The sequence below is a fragment of the Nicotiana tomentosiformis genome, chromosome 1 (assembly GCF_000390325.3).
Source record: "Nicotiana tomentosiformis chromosome 1, ASM39032v3, whole genome shotgun sequence".
NCBI lineage: Eukaryota > Viridiplantae > Streptophyta > Magnoliopsida > Solanales > Solanaceae > Nicotiana > Nicotiana tomentosiformis.
In genome coordinates, this window is record NC_090812.1 from 9025000 (window position 1) to 9047457 (window position 22458).

At 42.0% G+C, this 22458-nt stretch overlaps 1 protein-coding gene across 1 annotated transcript; it reads left to right on the forward strand.

Moving 5' to 3' along the window:
• The first annotated feature begins 4246 nt into the window (after positions 1-4246).
• LOC104094436 (phospholipase A(1) DAD1, chloroplastic-like) lies at positions 4247-5943 on the forward strand. The gene has a single exon (XM_009600372.2). The coding sequence runs from the start codon at positions 4576-4578 to the stop codon at positions 5884-5886; it is 1311 nt and encodes a 436-aa protein (XP_009598667.1). The 5' UTR covers positions 4247-4575; the 3' UTR covers positions 5887-5943.
• Positions 5944-22458: the final 16515 nt, after the last annotated feature.

Here is a 22458-nt window from a genome sequence, read left to right on the forward strand (position 1 = left end):
TTTTGGGAAATCAAGGAAGTTGGCAGCTATGTTCCATCTACTATTTAATCTGCAAACTGTATCACGATTGGAAGATTCTCATTTGTAGGATTACTTTCTCCCTTGGTACCTTCTTTGATATATTTCTACAAGACAAAATATGTTTTAAGAGTTTTTCGGAACAATTGCTTCTGTCTTGTTCCAGCTCTAAACTGAATTTTGGGCAATGCTGTGCTTTCACTATAAATTTTCTTGTGTCAATGTGACTGGAGAGATAAATCTGACTTGCAGCTCTAAGGTAGGTTTTGCCGCCAAATGAATAATGATTTGGAGGATGGCCTGATCAGCAATCACTGTCAATGTTTTATTGAGAGACCAGGCTTCAAAATGGAGACTAGCAATTTTATTTGTCACATGATTGTGGCAAGATGCAACCGTTAAATTGTTTGTCACCATAATAGTACCTTGTAGCTGTCATTTCATGCATGTTTAAAATGTAGTTACATGACTTCTTAAAATAGGATAGATGTAATATGTACAACAACAACAAACCAAGTGTAATCCTACGAGGGAGGTCTGGGGAGGGTAATGTATACGCAGACTTTACCCCTACCTTGTGAGGGTAAAGAAGTTGTTTCCGATGTAATATGTGTCTCGGTTATTTACATTAAGTTACCTTTTCCAAATAGTCTCATAGCAAATATAACTGTATTATTTCATATATCTAAACCATTGCAAAAATTGATGGTATATATTGAGACATACTATATAATACACATGCCAAGTATACATAACATTATGTGCAGTTCAACGGTGCATAAAATATTAATTTCATTAAAAGCACTTGTCCCATATGCAAGAGTTCAAGATTCATATACTGTGATCAATCACTTATTCGTATTAATTCCATGCATAAAATTATGTGGGAACATGTTATTTCAGTATAAAACAAGCTATGAAAGAGGTTATCACTCATAGTATTTCTGTCAAATTTCGTGTAAACAAGTCCAAACCATCAAACTGAAAACATGTTAGAAGGTCGAATTATTAGCAAACAACGTCACTGAGATCATATATTTCAATGATTCTCAATCTCAACTCTAATCATGTTGTGTTGGACCACATTCTTCTTCTACTTCTACTTCAGCCCAACTTAAAGACATAGGCCGACTGGCCCATAATGAAGACAACCCGGAAGACCCCTACTTATATTTATAATTGTAACCTTGTTTAGTAGTAGCCATTCTTTTACACATATAGCATTCTTTACATTGTATATATATATATATATAGTAGTTGGCTGGTTAGTAAATATTTTAGAGATCTTAGTTTATTTCGATGAATAAAATTTTCCCTTTCTCTCTCTCAGAACTAGGGTTCAAATTTGTTCTCTCTTCAAATTGCTTCAATTACTAGATTGTAATAAATCATGCATATTACGATATATAAAATGCAACGTAATAAAAGCGAGTCATGTGGTGTAGTGATCAATCATATTACGACTTTAAACGTGGTGTAGTGATCAATCATATTACGACTTTAATCTCGCTTACGCTTGTCTCTAACGACCAATCTCAAACAAATTCTCCTACAATTTAGGGGAAGAGACATCAAATAGGGAACTCCAAGCCCTTATTAGGTTCATAACTTAAGTATGCAGTGTTTATGAGTTGGTTGTATAAGAAAAAATAAATCCTAATAATATTATCCTACATTTTTTTTATGTGCCTAACGTATCTTGCCCCTTTTAGGAACTGAACAAGTACGAACTATCATAAATACGACAAAGGATCAAATATACCCCTTTACTTTCGAAAATGCTTTAAGAATACACATCGTTATACTATTGGGCTATATATACCCTTCCCGTCATACTTTGGAACAAATATACCCTCATTTTGGATGGAGTACCACGTGGCAGCACCAGATGAAAACGACCAATTTTTTTTACCCGATCCGTTTTTAAAAAAACCCACAACCCGACCCGTTTTAAAATTTAATTTTTTTTCAGTTTTTCTAAAGCATATATTTTGTAAAAACTAGATTTTTTTTTTGTAAAAACTGGAAAAAAAGAAGAAGAGGAATTTGCACAATATATATATTATTAAGTATTTTCAGTTTTTTTAAAGTATTTTTTTTTGTAAAAACTGAAAAAAAAAAAAAAAAGACTCTCCTAAAGCAATGGATTAAATATGCATTAGTTTTAAAAAAATAAAAATATTTTGTAAAATCTTTTTTTTCCAGTTTTTACAAAAAAAAAAACTTTAAAAAACTAAAAAATATATATTTTGAAAATTCCTTTTTTTTTTTCAGTTTTACAAAAAAATATTTTTTTTAAAAATGCTTTAAAACTGAAAAATATATATTTTGTAAAAACTGAAAAAAAAAAAAAAAAAGGAAGTTGCAAAATATATTTTTTTCAATTTTTTAAAGTATTTTTTTTTGTAAAAACTGGAAAAAAAAAGATTTTGCAAAATATTTTTATTTTTTTTAAAACTAATGCATATGTAGTCCACTGCTTTAGGAGACTCTTTTCTTTCCTGTTTTTATAAAAAAAATACTTTAAAAAAATTGAAAAGACTTAAAAATATATATTTTGCAAAATTCTTTTTTTTCTCTTCAGTTTGTACAAAAGTAAATTCCAGTTTTTACAAAATATATGCTTTAAAAAACTGAAAAAACTGAATTTTAAAATGGGTCGGGTGGTGGGTTTTTTAAAACGGATCGGGTAAAAAAAGAAATGGGTCGTTTTCATCTGGTGCTGCAACGTGGCACTCCATCCAAAATAAAGGTATATTTATTTCAAAGTATGACGGGAAGGGTATATATAGCCCAATAGTATAACGAAGGGTATTTTTAGACAATTTTCGAAAGTACATGTTTATATTTGGCAAAGGATAATTCATAATATAACTCCATTTCAAAATAATATACCAGAAGTAGAAAGATTAATCAGAAAGGAAGTTAGAATATTCCAAATTAGTTTAGCATAATTAGATACACAAAGATTGAAGAATAATTATGACATACTTGACATCTTTACTTTCGGTTAGAAGGAATAACACGTAGCCTTATACGAATTCCGAAGTAGCACTTCGAATTTTATCCCTGACTAATGACTAAATTAAGTACTAGTGTACTAATATTTATATGACGATAACCACCTCAAATATTTTAACTTATCCAGTTTATCAAAACTGACGATCTAAAAAAGGTCTAGTAGCTGAGGTTTTTCACTTTTACAACTTGTTAAATGAGGATTAGCATCTTTTCGTCTAGTTAACAATAATCTTGAATGATGTCAACAGATTTTAATACCAAAACACAATATTGACAGTACGTTATGATTATATTATAAATTTATGATCCAACATTCCATGCATCAGACCCAAACGGATAGGATTTATGATCCAAAAATAATACTACTGATTGGGGTGGGGGGTTATTTTCAGTAGTGATCCTTTTATTTGAAGTTCATGGAACCTTACCAACTTTATGGGGATCACTTTGTAAACTTAACCCAAAAATAGAACTACCTAAAATTTTATTATGGATATTCTTACACGATCTAAACTACATAAGATTCTCGGTCATAGTTTCGATGTGAATTCTTTCTTTAGTAAAAGGACCTTATGCCTATCTCTCTTTCGATATAATGTTTACGTACTCCTTTTTAGAAGAATGATGGCTTTCAATGTGCGAGCTAGTATCGAAATAAGTTGTCGTTGTGAATTTAAATATCTTATGTACCTTTTTATTTTTTTAAAAAGGAAAACATCCAAATATATATACCCCTATGTTATTTGTATTACTTTTATAGTTATCTATTATATTGGTCCATAAAAGCCGTCATCATTATCTTTAGTTTCAAATATGCCCCTCCCACTTACGGGATTGTGAAAAAATAGGTCTAATTTGGCTGATAAGGCGTATTGTTCAAGCGTCTTACAAATTATTACAGAGTTTATATATAAACCAATTTGATAGTTTAAAATCAAGCTAACGAAAGAGATAACTGTTGTTTGAAAATGCATTTCTGAAAGAGCACTGCATATCAATCCACAAAGGATAATGTTCTATAGGGAGATCCCCGAAGTCAGATTGTAAAGTATATTGCGTCGTCCTTTTCGTTGCTCGATGGTAATTTGAGACATTTCAAGTTTTATAGTACTAACTTTTTATCCTTCTTTCATCATTGTTTTGACATGTTGCTTTCTTTAGTTTAATATTCTGCTTTTTCTTATATTGATTCGTCATCAATATTAAAAGTAATTAAGATCTTCCCAAAAAATTTAAGAGAAGTAGAAGGATCTAAATCCAACATGCATCGGTCATCTTTCAGTTGCTAACACTTTTGTCCCCACCAAATTAAGCAGATTATACTTATCCCATGAAAACTCAATGCACCGTCCGCCCCCTAATTCCTCTCTATCAATTAGTCCTTTCCCTAAGAACATTCTCCCCACAACCACCTCCTCTTTTGCCTTGGGATAGTTCCGTTAGGAACTATAAATTTAGCCAAAATGTGAGTATAGTATTCCACAACACAAATATATTATACAAAACTAACCGCAGATTTGCAACATATATAATATAATGCACTGCCCAAATCAACTACTTTTAACCAACCACATGCATTTTGGACTTGCAATGCCTAATACTAATTGGCAGTGCAAGTCTAAAATTAGTTATGTTCCGAGCAGTAGTCTAAAATTGAGTACTGCTCGGAGTATCAAGATCAATAATTCCGACCATAATTGCCACGTTGTTGACGACAAAGACAAACTCGGAGAGAGGTGGATGGAATTTCAAGGAATCAAGGATTGGGATGGTTTGCTTGATCCACTAGACGATGATCTTCGCGAAGAGATTCTAAGGTATGGAGAGTTCGTCGAAGCAGCCTATTGCTGCTTCGACTTTGACACGTCATCATCCACGTATGCAACCTGTCGGTATCCGAAAGGTTCCATGCTGACACGCTGCGGACTTGGCCAGAGCGGGTACAAGGTCTTAAAAGACTTGCATGCCACGTGTGCTGTTCAAATGCCACGGTGGACAGAAAGATTTCCTAATTTGGTGTCGCCGCGATCCAGCTGGATTGGTTACGTGGCGGTATGCGATGACGTGGACGAGATTGCCCGGCTAGGTCGCAGAGACGTCGTGATTGCTTTTAGAGGTACTGCCACTTGTTCAGAATGGCTTGAAAATTTACGTGTCACGTTAACTTGCTTGCCTAATGACATGACACCTGAAAATAGTGAACCCATGGTACAAAGTGGACTCTTGAGTCTGTACACTTCGAAAATAGAAAGCAATCCAAGTTTACAAGATACAATAAGAAAAGAAATTGCCAGCATTCTCAGTAATTATAGTAATGAGTCTCTTAGCATAACAGTCACAGGACATAGTCTTGGAGCTGCCTTAGCTACACTTACTGCATACGATATAACAACAAAATTTAGTGATTTGCCTATGGTAACAGTGGTATCATTTGGAGGACCTAGGGTTGGTAACAAGAGCTTTAGGTGCCAATTGGAAAAAAATGGTACAAAGGTACTCCGAATTGTGAACTCTGATGATCCCATAACAAAAGTTCCTGGGTTCGTGATCGATGACGTGGCAAGCCGAGGAGCAGCCACGCTGGCAAGATTGCCAATCTGGCTTGGAAAGTACATGGAAGATACTGTATGGGTGTATGCTGAGGTGGGGAAGGAGCTTAAGTTAAGTAGCAAAAGTTCGCCTGATCACCTCAGCAAAGGAAATGTAACAAAATGTCACGATTTGAAGACATATTTGCACTTGGTGAACAATTTTGTTAGCTCATCGTGTCCCCTAAGGACCACCGCTAAGAAAGTAGTATTAAAGAGAAAACAACGTGAAAGAAAAACAGCAATAGATTTAGTTTGATGAATTTTCTATAATTAATCCGTAGAATAAGAATAAGAATACAACATTGTTTTACCATTTTTTTGGGTTCGCCATATTCCCATCGGTGGCCATCCTGAGAGACGGCTTTACCATTATCTTTTAAGAAAGCCTTCCCCCCTCATTGTATATCATTGATGAAGAAAACGATATTTTTATTGTATATATGAAGATACATGAGTTACTGAAAGCCAGACATTATATTCTCAATTATTTTCTCGAGTAATCCTTATAGCAAATTGTAAGTTCATTGTCTAAAAGTGAACTCAGAGCGTATTAAGATTTTTCATCGAAGCGATTGCATCGAAGGAAGGAATTATGCTTTTTGTTAAATTTCGCTGAGCGCTTTACTCCACTCCCTATGGATAGATTCTATTTTAAATATGGAAACGCAAAGATTTTAGTATTGAAATTATAGAAAGAGACATGTATTCCCTGATATTTTGTTGGTTGAAGTTATGAAATTTCTAGTGAATTATAAGATTGGAAATTCAAAAATAGCCAGATTTACAAGTGTTAATTGAAAAATAGCTACACTTTCAAAAGTAATCGAAATTTAGTCACTTTTCATGCAAAGATAAATCTGAACGAAAATATTGTTCAAAATTTAGAAAATATTCCAGCATAATATACTGGAGTTCCAGTATAATATACCGGTGCAACATAATATGCTGGAAGTTCATACACATGTGCACCAATGACCGGTCCGTGTTGCAGCAAAATAATGGCTATTTTTCAATGACTTTACAAATACTGGTTTTTTTTTAATTAGCAGTCTGAAAACTGGTTAGCCCGTGCTATTTTTACAATAATATACAGGTGTTTAGTTTCTTATCAATTGTTAATTCTTATATGAGCCAAAGAATGAACACTAAGTCATTGCTACAGTTAAAGCAAGAATGTGAAAACTAACAAATGAAAATAGTCTTGTATATATTTTGAAGAGGGCGAGGTCTTATATGCTATTTCAGGCATGCTAAAAATTGATTATTTGGAGTCAGTAAACCTTTTTATCTCAGTGCTGCGCAAGTTTACATATATTTATGTTTACCCGAAAAATGAATAGAGTTGAATTTATACGTAGTTTCGAGGATATGTGGCATAACTTAACACAAAATGTAAGGATAAATAGAAATGTAAATATAGATTGCAGAGAATGCGAAATAGATAAGGTTGTCAGGAACAATGAATCTTAGGATTCAACAAATAGAATCAATCTAAGAAATCTGAAAGAACGATTCTTTACTGTAAAAGAATATAGCGCTTTTATTACAATGCAAGCCTGAGAAAAAACTTATTTTACAGAAATGGTAACCAAGCCCTTTTATAGTGGAGGGATTTGGCTCTAAACATAATAAAATAAATATTCAGTGGGAGACCCATGATAAGTCAGTTTTTCCATAATTTCTGCCAAGATTCTCTCTAGTGGGATTGCAACGGCTTTTGTCTGCGAGCTCGATCTTGCTTAGAACCCTCGATTTTGGTTTGAGCTTGATTTCGATTCGAGCTCTTGATCTTGGTTCGAGCCCGATCCTGGCTCGAGCTCTCGAATTGATTCGAGATCAATATTGGTTGGCCTCTGGATTATCAGCATGATAGATCTACTCTGCATCATGGTTCGATTTCGATTCGAGCTTGATAATGATATCGAACTCGACACGGATCGGCCTCCCCGGGTTCGAGGTTAGTTTGTTCCACCTTCAGGTTCTTACTTCGATAGATCATCGTTCCAACTCGATCGGACGTGTTAAGGCCGAAATCTATTTCGACCGTATACAGATAGTCCCCTCGTTTCTCAGAAAGAATGTGGCGAGAAACGATATGATTTTTTAACGGCTCGATCGGATTATAACCTGACGTTTCCATCGGGTTCGATCATGACGCATCTGGTAGCTGTCCCGTCGGTTTAGTCTTTCAAGGCATTTAATGCATGTCAGGCGGTGGTCGGCCACCGCTGATACCGAACCGCCATCGCTTGAACCTATAAATAACTCTTTATTTTATCTTTTACCACTTTTACATCTTCTATCTTCCAAATTTCCCAAGTTCTTCTTCGTACTCTCCAACTTACCAGTAAATCTGTGATTTCTTTCTGCAAAAGCCCCTCCTCAATTTTACCAAATCTTTGTCATATTCCTTGCTTCTGAACTCGAAAATGGCGAAAACATCACAAACCATCCCTCAGAAAGAGAAAACTTCATCTTCACAGTGTGCCGTCGATGATACGCCGGCAGAACCACGGCCTGAGGAGTGCATTCCTAGGGCGTACGTCCTTACTTCTGATTTCAAGGTCGATTAAGGATCATCGGTGCCTGGTCGATGTGAACCGGTATCGAGGGATATATGTTCGATAACCGAGAAGCACCTCCAACAGCTAAAGAAAGATTGTAATTGGGATAAAAAAGAAATAGTGATTCCTTCTTCTGACGAAGATATCACTTCACACGTGAGAGGGTTTTTGAATGTGTATTCTTATCATTTCACGTTGGGTCCCCTCTATTCCGTTATCATTGATTTCTGTCGTCAATACCAAATAACCCTAGGCTAGGTCCACCCTTCTTTTTGGCGGATCGTTATCCTGATCCGATATTTCGTAAGCAAAATCAAGGGTTAATAAAGCTTCAGCGTCGGGCTACCAAGGCTCTGTTCTCGAGTATTGATGAGGACAGGGACCGGGGTTGGATGGGCAGGTTCATTCGAGTAAGGACTTCGGACCTGATTCCGACTGAAAAGACGCCCTTTCCCGAGGAGTGGAATATGAAACGTAACTGTGATCTTGCTGTTACTTCTACTTTGTTCTTTCATTTATTCTCTCGTCGACACTCCTCTTTTTGTGATGTAGCGGTTCCCTGGATGCCCGGAGTAGTTCCCGATCTCAAGAATTGGGTACGAGCCCTTATTTCGACCTCCACATATGCCGAGCGCTCATGGCGTGATTTGTCAAAGGGTCGGTGGGAGGCCAAAAATCACGGTAAGCTCATTTCTCGTACTCTTTGATGATCCGAACGAGGTGGTTTTCAAAATATTTTATTAAGGTTTTCCATATGCAGGTTTGGGTAAGGACGCAGTTTTGAGGCCCTTGTCCAATGAGGAGAAAATTTCGGCCTCTGTCCCAAAGCCGGTGAAGGAAAATAAAAGAAAAAGAGCCTCCATTCCCGAAGATCCAAAACCGAAGAAGAGGATGGATCATAAGCTGAACAACAATGTTATTCTTTTGACCGTGGAATTTGTTCTGCGTCTAAGAGATGAAGATGAAGAAGAAGAAAAAAATGATGAGTCCGTGCTGGCGGTCCGAATGAAGAGAACCACCGATGCCTCACCGGCGGCTGGATCGATGATGCTCCATGAGGCTCCGCCTCGAACTGAGGATATACCGGAGAAAGATTCGGGTAGAGTCCCCGAACTATCGGATATCGAAGACGTATCTCATCGGAGTCAACGGGCAGGGGATATGACCGAAGGGGCCCTCGAACCCCTTCGAACAGAGGAGAATGCTCCAGGCGATTCATTTGGGGCAGCAGCAATCAAGGATTCACCTACCTTTCCCGCTTTTTCCGCAGGGGTGATTCGGGAAGCTCAAGCTCTGGGAGCCCTCGATCTAGACAGGCCTCACGATGAAGAAGATCCCTTTTGTGACCTGTTTATCGGCATTGAGGACGTTGCCGGTGCTGGTGATGAATCATATCTTTTTCACGGATTGTGGCAGGCTTTGAATCAGGTGAGCTTTTAAAATTATTTTGCCGGTACTATCTTTATGTTCATTTTTCGTTAACTTCGCTTCTTGTTTCTTTGTAGGCAGTGGCAGTTCATCGAGAACAATGTTCTCGATCCCAAAATGAGCTGCATCGATACGAGGCCGACCTACAACGGGCTACTGATGAGAGGAACTCCCTTAGACTTTCCTTAGGACAGAGAGAAGAGGAAATAAAAGACCTCCAAGCTGAGGTGGCCAAGGCTTATCGAGATCAGACCGATTTGTCTGAGCAGGTAATGATGCTTTTGAAAGCCTATGGGCTTGATACCAGAACGATAGCTAACATTTCGGTCTCACAGCTGCAGCAAAAAATCGAGATGATGGGGAAGCTTCGTGAGGAGGTCGACGTGATAAGAACGGAGTCTTTGCGGTGGAAAGAAGGTATGGACTGCTTTGCTGCAGAAAAAGAGACTGCTCGAGCCCAGTTATCATCGTCCGAAACCCAACTTCAGAAAATGAAGGAAAAAGGTCTGGTTCAAGCAAGAAGAATTGAGGATCTTGAGGCTCGGTTGGCCTCTGTACTTGCCAAGGCCGAATCTGATGCCGAAAAGGCAAAGGCCGATGCGGATGCGCTCGTGGCTGTCTATCGGGCCGATGCTGAAGCTGCCCAAGTCCAGACAAGAGAGGCAGCCGAGTCCGCCGATACTCGAACACATTGGGTCGCCGAACTTGCTAAGTGCCGATCCCGAAGGGAAACTCTCGAGAAGATCCATGCTCGTATAAAAAGGGCCAAAGAACTCGAAGTCGATGCTGAAGCTCTGGTTTCTGATGGCGATGATGATGACGATGATAATGATGATGGGAGCAAGAGCGGATCCGAGAACGGGGGGGCTAATAAAGAAGAGACCGCTCCTGACCGAGAAGTTTAGTTCTTAGTTTTTATGTTGTAATCACCCATGCAGATAAATTTGTATATAGATATATCCCCTTTTTTGCCGACTTACTTCTGTTTTTGTTTCCTGTCTTATGAGGACTTTATTCACGCCTTATGAATGTTTTCACAATGATTAAACAACTTAATCAAATTTGGACTTCGTAGCCTCTGTAACCGAGCGAGCACTTACTCAAACTTAGAGCAATGTAGCCCTTAGGCTTATTAGTTGAGTCAATGATTCGAGCTCGAAGAAATATAGCCCGTAGGCATAATGGTCGAGTGAGTGCTTGCTCGAACTAGAAATAAAAGTAGCCCGTAGGCTTAGTCGAGTGAATGATTCAAAGTCGAAGTAATATAGCCCGTAGGCGTAATGGTCAAGTGAGTGTTTGCTCGAACTCGAAATAATGTAGCCCATAGGCATAATGGTCGAGTGAGTGTTTGCTCGAACTCGAAAGAAAAGTAGCCCGTAGGCTTAGTCGAGTGAATGATTTGAACTCGAAGCAATGTAGCCCGTAGGCGTAATGATCGAGTGAGCGTTTGCTCGAACTAGAAATAAAAGTAGCCCGTAGGCTTAGTCGAGTGAATGATTCAAACTCGAAGTAATGTAGCCCGTAGGAGTAATGGTCGAGTGAGTGTTTGCTCGAACTCGAAATAAAAGTAGCCCATAGGCTTAGTCGAGTTAATGATTCGAACTCGAAGTAATGTAGACCGTAGGCGTAATGGTCGAGTGAGTGTTTGCTCGAACTCGAAATAAAAGTAGCACGTAGGCTTAGTCGAGTGAATGATTCGAACTCAAAGTAATGTAGCCTGTAGGCGCAATAGTCGAGTAAGTGTTTGCTCAAACTCGAAATAAAAGTAGCCCGTAGGCTTAGTGGTCGAGTTTATCTTAATTCTGATTGCATAATAAATCTCAAAATAGAGGAATTTTCCTTGGATATACGATGCCGATAAAGAAGAGAACTTTCTTCGCACGTTATACACACCTGGGTTCAGGCCAATCTATATGAGCATGGTTCGCTTCGACTATTTGTCTCTTACAATTTTTCATATTGGAACCCTGTTGTGAAATAACTCTCTTGCGAGGCCTCGGATATTGTTGTAAATGTTGCACGGATCAATGGTTGCCTCATTAAAAATCTTGCCAAAAAACCCATTTGGGATAAAACCGGTCTAAGGGAAAAAGAGTGCAACATGTGCTTTCAAGCGAGAGATCCATCTTAGCCCTTGTTCGGACTTCTGCAGGGGTCAATTTTGAAATATAAACGAATATGAAAAGGTCGTACCTTAGCAGTAGTACCTTTTTAGATGTGATACATTCTAGTTGCTTGATAGTTGTTTGCCGTTTATAATGCCGAGCATGTACGATCCCTTTCCGATGTTCTCGAGCACCTGATATGGTCTTTCCCAATTCGGTCCTAGTTTTCCTTCGTTCGGATTTCGGGTATTGATGGTAATCTTTCTTAACACTAAGTCCCCGGGCTTGAAATGGCAGAGCTTGCTTCTTTGATTATAATATCTTTTGATTCGCTGCTTTTGGGCGGCTAATTGGACGAGAGCAACTTCTTGTCTTTCGTTTGATAGTTCGAGGCTGGTATTCATAGCCTCGTTATTTGATTCTTCCATCGTGAATCAAAATCTGGCACTGGGTTTACCAACTTCGACCGGTATCAATGCTTCAGACCCATATACTAAGGAGAATGGGGTCGCCCCCGTACTGGATTTTGATGTCGTCAGATATGCTTAAAGGACTTCGGGAAGGATTTCTCTCTATTTCCCTTTAGCGTCGTTCAACCTCTTCTTTAAGTTTTGAATGATAGTTTTGTTCGTTGATTCGTCCTGTCCATTCCCACTGGGGTGGTATGGCATCGATAGTATCCTTCTTATCTTGTGGTCTTCGAGGAATCTTGTTACTTTGCTGCCAACGAATTGTTTTCCATTGTCACACACTATTTCGGCGGGTATCCCGAATCGGCATATGATATGATCCCAAATAAAGTCTATAACTTCTTTCTCTCTTATTTTCTCGAACGCCTGCGCTTCAACCTATTTAGAAAAATAGTCAGTCATAAATAAAATGAATTTGGCTTTACCTAGGGTCGATGGCAGAGGGCCGATGATATCCATTCCCCACTTCATGAACGGCCATGGGGATAGGACTGAGTGGAGTTGCTCTCCGGGTTGGTGGATCATCGGTGCAAACCTTTGACATTTGTCACATTTACAAACAAATTCCTTCGCATCTTTGCCCATATCGATCCAATAATACCCTGCTCTGATGATTTTTCGAACTAATGTATCGGCTCCAGAGTGATTCCCGCAAGTACCCTCGTGCACTTCACGTAGGATGTAATCGGTATCTCCCGGACCCAAACATACTGCCAACGGTCCATCGAATGTTCTTTGGTACAACGTTCTGTCTGAAGCCAATGTGAATCGAGCAGCTTTGGTCCGTAGGGTTCTGGAATCTTTAGGGTCCGATGGGAGTTTTTCGCTTTTCAAGTATTCAATATACTTGTTTCTCTAATCCCAGGTTAAGCTTGTAGAATTTATTTCGGCGTGACCTTCTTCGATTACCGATCTCGAAAGTTGAACAACATTCCCCGAGCCTGAGTCATCTACCTCAACCGATGACCCCAAATTCGCAAGCGCATCGGCCTCGTTATTCTGTTCCCGTGGTATATGCCGTAAAGTCCATTGTTTGAAATGGTGCAAAGTGACAAGCAGTTTATTTAAATACCTTTGCATTCTACCTTCTCGAACTTCGAAAGTTTTGTTTACTTGACTCACCACTAGCAAGGAGTCTCAATTGGCTTCAATGACTTCCGCTCCCAAGTTTCTAGCTAGCTCGAGACCTGCAATCATGGCTTCATACTCGGCCTCGTTGTTAGTCAACCTGATAGTTTTAATAGATTGCCTAATAGTGTTATCCGTGGGTGGTTTCAAAACTATGCCCAGCCCGGACCCTTTCACGTTCGAAGTCCCATCCGTAAAAGGATCCATACCCCCGATGATGTACCTGATTTCAACAGGAGTTCTTTTTCGACTTCGGGTACGAGGGTTGGCGTGAAATCGGCCACGAAGTCTGCTAAAATTTGATACTTGATAGTCGTACGGGGTTGATATTCGATATCGTACCCACTGAGTTCGACGGTCCATTTGGCCAGTCAGCCTGATAACTCGGGTCTGTGCAAAATATTATGAAGCGGGTAAGTGGTTAACACACATATGGGATGACATTGAAAGTACGGACTTAACTTTCTTGAGGCGCTTATCAGTGCAAGTGCCAATTTTTCTAGGAGCGGATATCTAGTTTTCGCTTCTCCTAAGGTTCGACTCGTATAATAAACGGGGAATTACGTACCTTGCTCTTCTCGAACTACGACACCGCTTACGGCAACTTCCGATACTGCCAAGTACAAACAAAGTTTTTCGTCTATTTTTGGAGTGTGAAGTAGTGGTGGGCTTGATAGATATCGCTTTAGTTCCTCTAATGCTTGTTGGCACTTCGGGGTCCAAGCAAACTCGTTCTTCTTTTTGAGTAGAGAGAAAATTTTGTGACTTCGGTCAGATGATCTTCAAACGAACCGGACTAAGGCTGCAATCCGACCCATTAGCCTTTGTACGGCCTTCACGCTGTCCACAACGACGATGTCTTCGATGGCCTTGATTTTATCGGGGTTAATCTCTATTCCCCGATGTGACACTATGAAGCCGAGAAACTTGCCCGAACCGACCCCAAAAGCACATTTTTTGGGATTGAGCTTCATGTTGTATTTCCTCAAAATTTCGAACGTTTCCTGCAAATGGGTCAAATGGTCCTCTGCGCATAGGGATTTAACTAGCATGTCATCAATATAAACTTCCATTGATTTTCCTATTTGTTCTTCGAACATTTTATTTACTAGGCGTTGGTAAGTAGCCCCTGCATTGTTTAGCCCGAAGGGCATCACATTATAACAATACGTTCCATATTTGGTGACAAATGAAGTCTTTTCCTGGTCCTCCAGGTTCATCTGGATTTGATTATACCCGGAATAGGCATCGAGAAAAGTGAGGATCTCGTGGCCGGCCGTGGCTTCGATCATGCGATCGATGTTGGGCAGCGAAAAGGAATCTTTGGGGCATTCTTTGTTCAAATCCTTATAGTCCACACACATTCTAAGTTTGTTCCCTTTTTTAGGGACTACAATTATGTTGGCTAGCCATTCGGGATATTTTACCTCCCGAATGGACCCTACTTTGAGAAGCTTGGTTACCTCGTCCTTTATGAATGCGTGCTTTCTCTCGGACTGGGGTCTTCTCTTTTGCTTCACCGGTCTGAACCTGGGGTCCAAACATAGCCGATGCATCGTTATGTCCGGCGGGATCCCTGTTATATCTAAATAGGACCAAGCAAAACAATCGATGTTATTGATAAGAAATTGAACAAGTTTCTTCCTGAGTTCGGGGCTCAACCCCGTTCCCAAGTATACCTTTCGCTCAGGCCAGTGCTCGATTAATGTGACTTGCCCTAGCTCCTCGATTGTTGATTTGGTGTATTCGGAGTCATCGGGAATCAAAAAGATCGAGGGACCCTTTGATCATCATCCTCTTCAATTTTTTGGTTGTCTGGCTGGGTTGAAGCCGATGTCTGTGATTGCTATTTGGTGTCCCGTTCTCCTTCCGGGCCCGATCCTGTTATCGGTGAAAGTAAGGACATTGGTTTAGCATCGTCGACGACGAACATTTCCTTTGCGGCTGTGTAACGACCCGGTCAGTAGTTTTGAAGGTAATAGCCCCGATCCCCTATTAACTGATTTCCCCAAATATTTTTCTGCTATTGTGACTTGCCGGGATGATTGGTTTTGAGTTTCGGAGTGTTTTGGAATACTTAGTCCCTAAATGAGAGCTTAAGCCCTAGGATTTGGACCGTAGTCGAAACTATGTGAAGAAGACTCCGAAATGGAATTCTGTCGGTTCCGTTAGCTCCGTTAGGTGATTTTGGGTTTAGGAGCGTGTCCGGATTGTGTTTTGGAGGTTCGTAGCTCATTTAGACTTGAAATGGCGAAAGTCGAATTTTTGGAATTTTGGGCCGGTAGTGGAATTTTTTATATCGGGGTCGTTTTTCGATTCCGAAAGTTGGAGTAGGTCCGTAATGTTGATTACAACTTGTGCGCAAAATTTGAGGTCAATCGGATGTGATTTGATAGGTTTCGACATCGATGGTAGAATTTTGAAGTTTCAAATTCTTTAAGTTTGAATTGGAGGGTGATTCATGATTTTAGCATTGTTTGATGGGATTTGAGAGCTCGACTAAGTTCGTATGGTGTTTTAGGACTGGTTGGTATGTTTGGTCGAGGTCCCAGGGGCCTCGGGTGTGTTTCGGATGCTTAACGGGTAAAAGCTTGGACTTAGAGAAATTTCTAATTTATGCTGGTTCGGGTGTTTTCGCACCTGCGGTGGGGAGTCCGCAGGTGCGGCCTCGCAGAAGCGTGGCTTGCAGGCACAGATGCGAGAAAGTCGAGAGTTGGCCTGGGGTCGCAGGTGCGAGGAAGTTCCATATCTGCGATGCCCGCAAATACGCAAAGTTGTTCACAAATACGCAAGATGCGCAGAAGCGGAAAGGTTGTCCGCAGGCACGAGTGCGCAGGTGCGGCCCTTCCATCGCAGGTGCGAAGGTAGAGGTGGTAAGTGAGTTGCGCAGATGCACACGTTTTCCGCATAAGCGCACCCGCAGGTGCGAGCCAAGGTTCCGCAGGTGCAGAAATACCTGGGCAGTGATTAAAACCGAAAGGCTTCGCGATTTTTATCATTTTTGGCTTTGCAAACTCGGGTTAGGGCGATTTGTGAGAGAATTTTCGAGGATGAGCTTTCTAGTTTCATAAATTTTGTCGGGTTTCGAGACGTGGGCCCCGGGGGCCGGGTTTGAGCCAATTTCGGGTTTTTGGCCTAATTTTTGTAGTTTTCTTGTGGGATACATTCCATTAGCGCGTATTGATGTTATTGTACTGTTTTGAATGGATTCGGTCCATTTGGAGTCGGATACTCGTGGAAAGAACGTGATATCAAGTTGATTTGAGCGGTTCGAGGTAAGTGGCTTGCCTAACCCTGTGTTGGGGACTTCCCCCTTAGGATATCTTGATATTATTTGGTGTGTGGGTGCCGTGTACGTAAGGTGACGAGTACGTACACGGCTATTATTGCAAAAATCCCGTTTTTCCTTTCTAAATCATAAATTATTTTTTTTTTCCTTATTAAATTACACTAATACGTTTAATTGTGAAACTTAGACTAGAGAAGCATGCTTACGTGTTTTAGCTGCCTAATTGATATTCTGTGCGTCATGTTTAATTAAGTCCTTATTTGCCTTATCTGTGTCCAATATAAACTGTATAACTCGGTGACATACCTGCCATTTCATCTTGCATTGCATATTTAAATTGGGGCTACAGACGTATTCCGGGAGATCCCCCTGTACTGCATATTGAAATTGGGACTACGGACGTATTCCGGGAGATCCCCCAGCACTGCATATTTACTTTGGGACTACGGACGTATTCCGGGAGATCCCCCATGTACTGCATATTCATTTGATACTACGGGACGATATCCCGAGAGATTTTCCACTGTGTTTACCTTGTTCTGAGCCGAGGGCTCCCTTTTTAACTGTGTTATCGTAAATTTTACTTATATCTTTTACTGTTTAAATTACTATATTTACTCCGGTAGGGCCTTAACCTGACCTTATCACTACTTGACCGAGGTTAGGCTTGGCACTTACTGGGTACCATTGTGGTGTACTCATGCTCTTTCCTGCACATGTTTTTCGTGTGCAAATCCAGGTACGAGCTATCAGCCTTGGGATTAGCGCGTGCTGCTGATTCTAGGAGACTTCAAGGTATTTCTGCTTGCGTCCGCAGATCTTCGGAGTCCCCTTCTACTCCCTCGTCTAGAGATTTTTCTTTATTATCTTCAGACTTTTGTATTGAGCTACATAGATTATAGCAGCTTGTGACTTAGCGATATTCCGGGTCTTGGGAAATTATTTTTTATATGCTGAGTGGTACTAGTCTTGGCTATTTATAATATGTTGTTTATCTTTTAAATGTTGTGTTTCTTTATATTTTTAGCAATATTAGGCTTACCTAGTCGTATAGACTAGGTACCATCACGATACCTTACGGAGGGATAATTTGGGGTCGTGACAAGTTGGTATTAGAGCACTAGGTTCGTAGGAGTCGCGAGTCACAAGTCGATTTATTAGAGTCTCGCGGATTGGTGCGGAGATGTCCGTACTTATCTTCGGGAGGCTATGTAACTGTTAGGAACAATCATATTTATTTGATTTTCTTGTCGTGCGAGTTATTGACACCAAAAATTCTAAGATTCTATCCTATTCTTTCTCACAGATGGTGAGGACCCGCAACGAGAGGACCAACGATCAGGCACCCGAGCCCCTTGCCAGAGCCACCAGAGGCCAGGGTCGGGGTAGAGGACGACCACGCGGTGCAGCCCGAGCACCTGCGAGAGCTGCGTCAGAGGAGCCCCCAGCAGCTCCAGCTGGAGGGCCAGCGCCGGAGATCCCTATTGCTACTCCAGCCCTCTAGGAGACTTTTGCTAAGTTCTTGAGCATGTTCAGCACTCTGGCTCAGGCTGGACTATTTTCGATAGCTCCCGCTACATCTCAGGCTGGGGGAGGGGCACAGACTCCCGCAGCCCGCACCCCTGAGCAGAGGGTCCAAGTTGATCAGGCCCCACAGTATATTCCTATGCCCCCGGTGGCTCTGGTTCAGCATGAGATCAGGGTAGCTGCTTCTGAGGCAGAGCAACTCAGACTTGAGAGGTACAAAAAGTACCACCCACCTACTTTCAACGGACTAGCTTTAGATGATGCTCTGGGTTTTCTTAAGGAGTGTCATCGTATTCTTCGCACTATGGGCATTGTGGAGACGAGTGGGGTTTCTTTCACCGCTTTCCAGCTGAGGGGAGCATCATATCAGTGGTGGCATGCCTATGAGCTGAGTAGTCTGGACTAGGCAGCCTCACTCACTTGGACTCACTTTTCAGAGATGTTCTTGCATGAGTATGTTCCTCAGAGCCTCAGGGATGCTTGGCGTGCAGAGTTTGAGCAGTTGCGTCAGGGTTCTATGACTGTGTCGGAGTATGCAGTCCGTTTCAGTGGGTTAGCTTGCCATGTGCCGGCTCTGGTTGATACAGTCAGAGAGAGGGTTCGTCGCTTCATTGAGGGACTCCACCCCAGTATTCGGACCAGTATGGCCAGGGAGTTGGAGATGGACATCACTTATCAGCAGGCAGTGAGCATTGCCAAGAGAGTGGAGGGGATGTTCGCCCGTGACCGAGAGGAGAGAGAGGCCAAGAGGTCTCGAGAGACTGGTCATTATTCAGGAGCTCGTGCACCAGCAGCACGCTATGGTAGGGGTTTTGTGAGTCGCCCTATTCATTCAGCTCTTCCAGTAGCCAGTGGTGTCCCAGCTCCTCCTAGACCTCAGGAGCCCTATTATGCACCGCCAGTATCCAGTATGCCTCCTACTCGAGGTGCTATTACCGGCCAGTCCAGCAGGCCAGGTCCGAGTCAGTCTCAGTCGTCGCGTCCTCCGAGAGGTTGTTTTGAGTGTGGTGACACTCGTCACGTGGTTAGAGATTACCCTAGAGCCAGGAGGGGTGCACCTCCACAGACTTATCAGTCTCCACGTGCTCCACCGGGTCCTCCGACCATTCTTCTACCACCAGTTGCTACCCCACCTCCTCAACCAGCTCGAGGTGGAGGTCGGGGAGGTCGAGGTCGCCCTAGAGGGGGAGGGCAGGCCAGGTACTATTCCCTTCCAGCCCGTTGCTTCAGATTCAGTTATCACAGGTATCGTCCCCGTCTGTCATAGGGATGCATCAGTATTATTTGACCCAGGCTCTACGTATTCATATGTGTCTTCTTATTTTGTCCCACATTTGGGGATATCTCGGGATTCATTGAGTTCCCATGTTTATGTATCTACTCCTGTGGGAGATTCTCTTGTTATGGACCGCGTATATCGGTCGTGTTTGATTGCTCTTAGTGGTTTTGAGACCAGAGCCGATTTGTTATTTCTTAGTATGGTAGATTTTGATGTTATCTTGGGCATGGACTGGTTGTCGCCCCATTATGCTATTCTTGATTGTCACGCTAAGACCGTGACGCTAGCTATGCCAGGTTTGCCGAGATTAGAGTGGAGAGGTACCTTAAAGTATATTCCCCACAGGGTCATTTCATTTCTTAAGGCTCAGCGAATGGTTGAGAAGGGGTGTGATGCGTATTTGGCCTATGTGAGAGATGTCAGTATTGATACCCCTATAGTCGAGTCAGTTCCAGTAGTGAGGGACTTTCCAGATGTGTTTCCAGCTGATCTTTCGGGTATGCCGCCCGATAGAGATATTGATTTTGGCATTGATTTATTGCCGGGAACTCAGCCCATCTCTATTCCTCCATATCATATGGCTCCTCCTGAATTAAAGAAGTTGAAGGAGCAGTTGCAGGAGTTGCTTGATAAGGGCTTCATCAGGCCCAGTGTATCACCTTGGGGTGCTCTGGTCTTATTTCTGAAGAAGAAGGATGGTTCTATACGTATGTGTATTGATTATCGGCAGTTGAACAAGGTTACAGTGAAGAACAGGTATTCTTTGCCTCATATTGATGACTTATTTGATCAGTTACAGGGTGCCAGGGTGTTTTCCAAGATTGACTTGCATTCTGGCTATCATCAGTTGAAGATTCGGGAGCCGGATATCCCGAAGACTGCTTTCAAGACCAGATATGGTCACTATGAGTTTCTTGTCATGTCATTTGGGCTGACCAATGCCCCAGCAGCCTTTATGCATTTGATGCACAGTGTATTCCGGCCTTATCTTGATTCCTTTGTCATTGTGTTTATTGACGACATCCTAGTATATTCCTGGTCTGGGGAAGATCATGAGCAACACCTGAGGACCGTGCTTCAGACTTTGAGGGAGAAGAGGTTGTATGCAAAATTCCCTAAGTGTGAATTCTGGCTTGATTCAGTGGCATTCTTGGGCCGAATAGTGTCTTGTGATGGGATCAAGGTAGATCTGAAGAAGGTGAAGGCAGTGTAGAGTTGGCCTAGACCATCATCAGCTACGGAGATACGCAGTTTCCTTGGTTTGGCGGGGTATTACCGTCACTTTGTGGAGGGATTTTCATCCATTGCAACACCTATGACCAGGCTAACCCAGAAGGGTGCTCCGTTCAGATGGACCGAGGAGTGTGAGCAGAGCTTTCAGAAGCTCAAGACAGTTTTGACTACAGCCCCAGCATTAGTATTGCCTACAGGTTCAGGGTCATACATTGTCTATTGTGATGCCTCGAGGATTGGCCTTGGAGCGGTATTGATGCAGGACGGTAGGGTGATTGCCTACGCGTCTAGACAGTTAAAGGTGCATGAGAAAAACTATCCAGTTCATGATCTCAAGTTAGCAGCTATTGTTCATGCCCTGAAGATCTGGCGTCATTATTTGTACGGTGTTCCCTGTGAGATTTACATTGATCATCGGAGTTTGCAGTACTTGTCCAGGCAGAAGGGTCTTAATTTGCGTCAGCGGAGGTGGTTAGATCTACTTAAAGACTATGACATCACTATATTATACCACCCGGGGAAGGCCAATGTAGTGGCCAACACCCTGAGTCGCCGGGCAGAGAGTTTGGGGAGTTTGGCATATCTTCCGGCAGCTGAGAGGCCCTTGGCCTTGGATGTTCAGGCCTTAGCCAACCAGTTCGTGAGATTGGATATTTCAGAGCCTAGCCGGGTATTAGTTTGTATGGTTGCCCGGTCTTCTCTTTATGACCGTATCAGGGAGCGCCAGTATGATGATCCTCATCTTCTAGTTCTTCAGGACATGGTTCGATGAGGTGATGCCAGAGATGTGACATTGGTGATGACGGTGTGATGAGGATGCTTGGCCGGATCTGTGTGCCCAATGTAGATGGGCTTCGGGAGTTGATTCTTGAGGAGGCCCATAGCTCGCGGTACTCCATTCATCCGGGTGCCGCGAAGATGTACCAGGACTTAAGGCAACACTATTGGTGGAGAAGAATGAAAAAGGACATAGTTGGGTTTGTGGCCAAGTGTCTCAACTGTCAGCAGGTTAAATATGAGCAACAGAGACCGGGTGAATTACTTCAGAGGTTGGAGATCCCAGAGTGGAAGTGGGAGCGGATCACCATGGACTTTGTGGTTGGACTTCCTCGGACTTTGAGGAAGTTCGATGCTATTTGGGTGATCGTGGATCGGCTGACCAAGTCATCCCATTTCATTCCGGTGCTGACTACATACTCTTCGGAGAGGTTGGCTGAGATTTATATCAGAGAGATTGTCTGCCTTCATGGTATTCCAATATCCATCATTTCAGACAGAGGTACACAGTTCACATCACGGTTTTAGAGAGTCGTACAGTAGGAGTTGGGTACTAGGGTGGAGTTGAGCACAACCTTTCACCCTCAAACGGACGGGCAGTCCGAGCGCACAATTCGGATTCTTGAGGATATGCTCTGTGCCTGTGTGATGGAGTTTGTAGGGTCATGGGACCGTTACTTGCCACTTTCAGAGTTCGCTTACAACAACAGTTACCAGTCCAGCATTCAGATGGTACCGTATGAGGCTTTGTATGGTAGGTGGTGACGGCCCCCAGTGGGATGGTTTGAGCCGGGCGAGGCCCGATTATTGGGTACAGATTTGGTCCAGGATGCCCTGGTTAAGGTAAAGGTGATTCAGGAGAGACTTCGTACGGCCCAGTCCAGGCAGAAGAGTTATGTAGACCATAAGGTTCGTGATTTGGCATTTATGGTTGGTGAGCGGGTCTTGCTTCAGGTATCGCCTATGAAAGGGTGTCATGAGGTTCGGGAAGAAGGGCAAGCTGAGCCCGAGGTTCATTGGTCCTTTTG

Excerpts from the sequence above, each read along its gene's own strand:
- LOC104094436 (XM_009600372.2), top strand. The coding sequence starts at position 4,576 with ATGCACTGCCCAAATCAACTACTTTTAACCAACCACATGCATTTTGGA.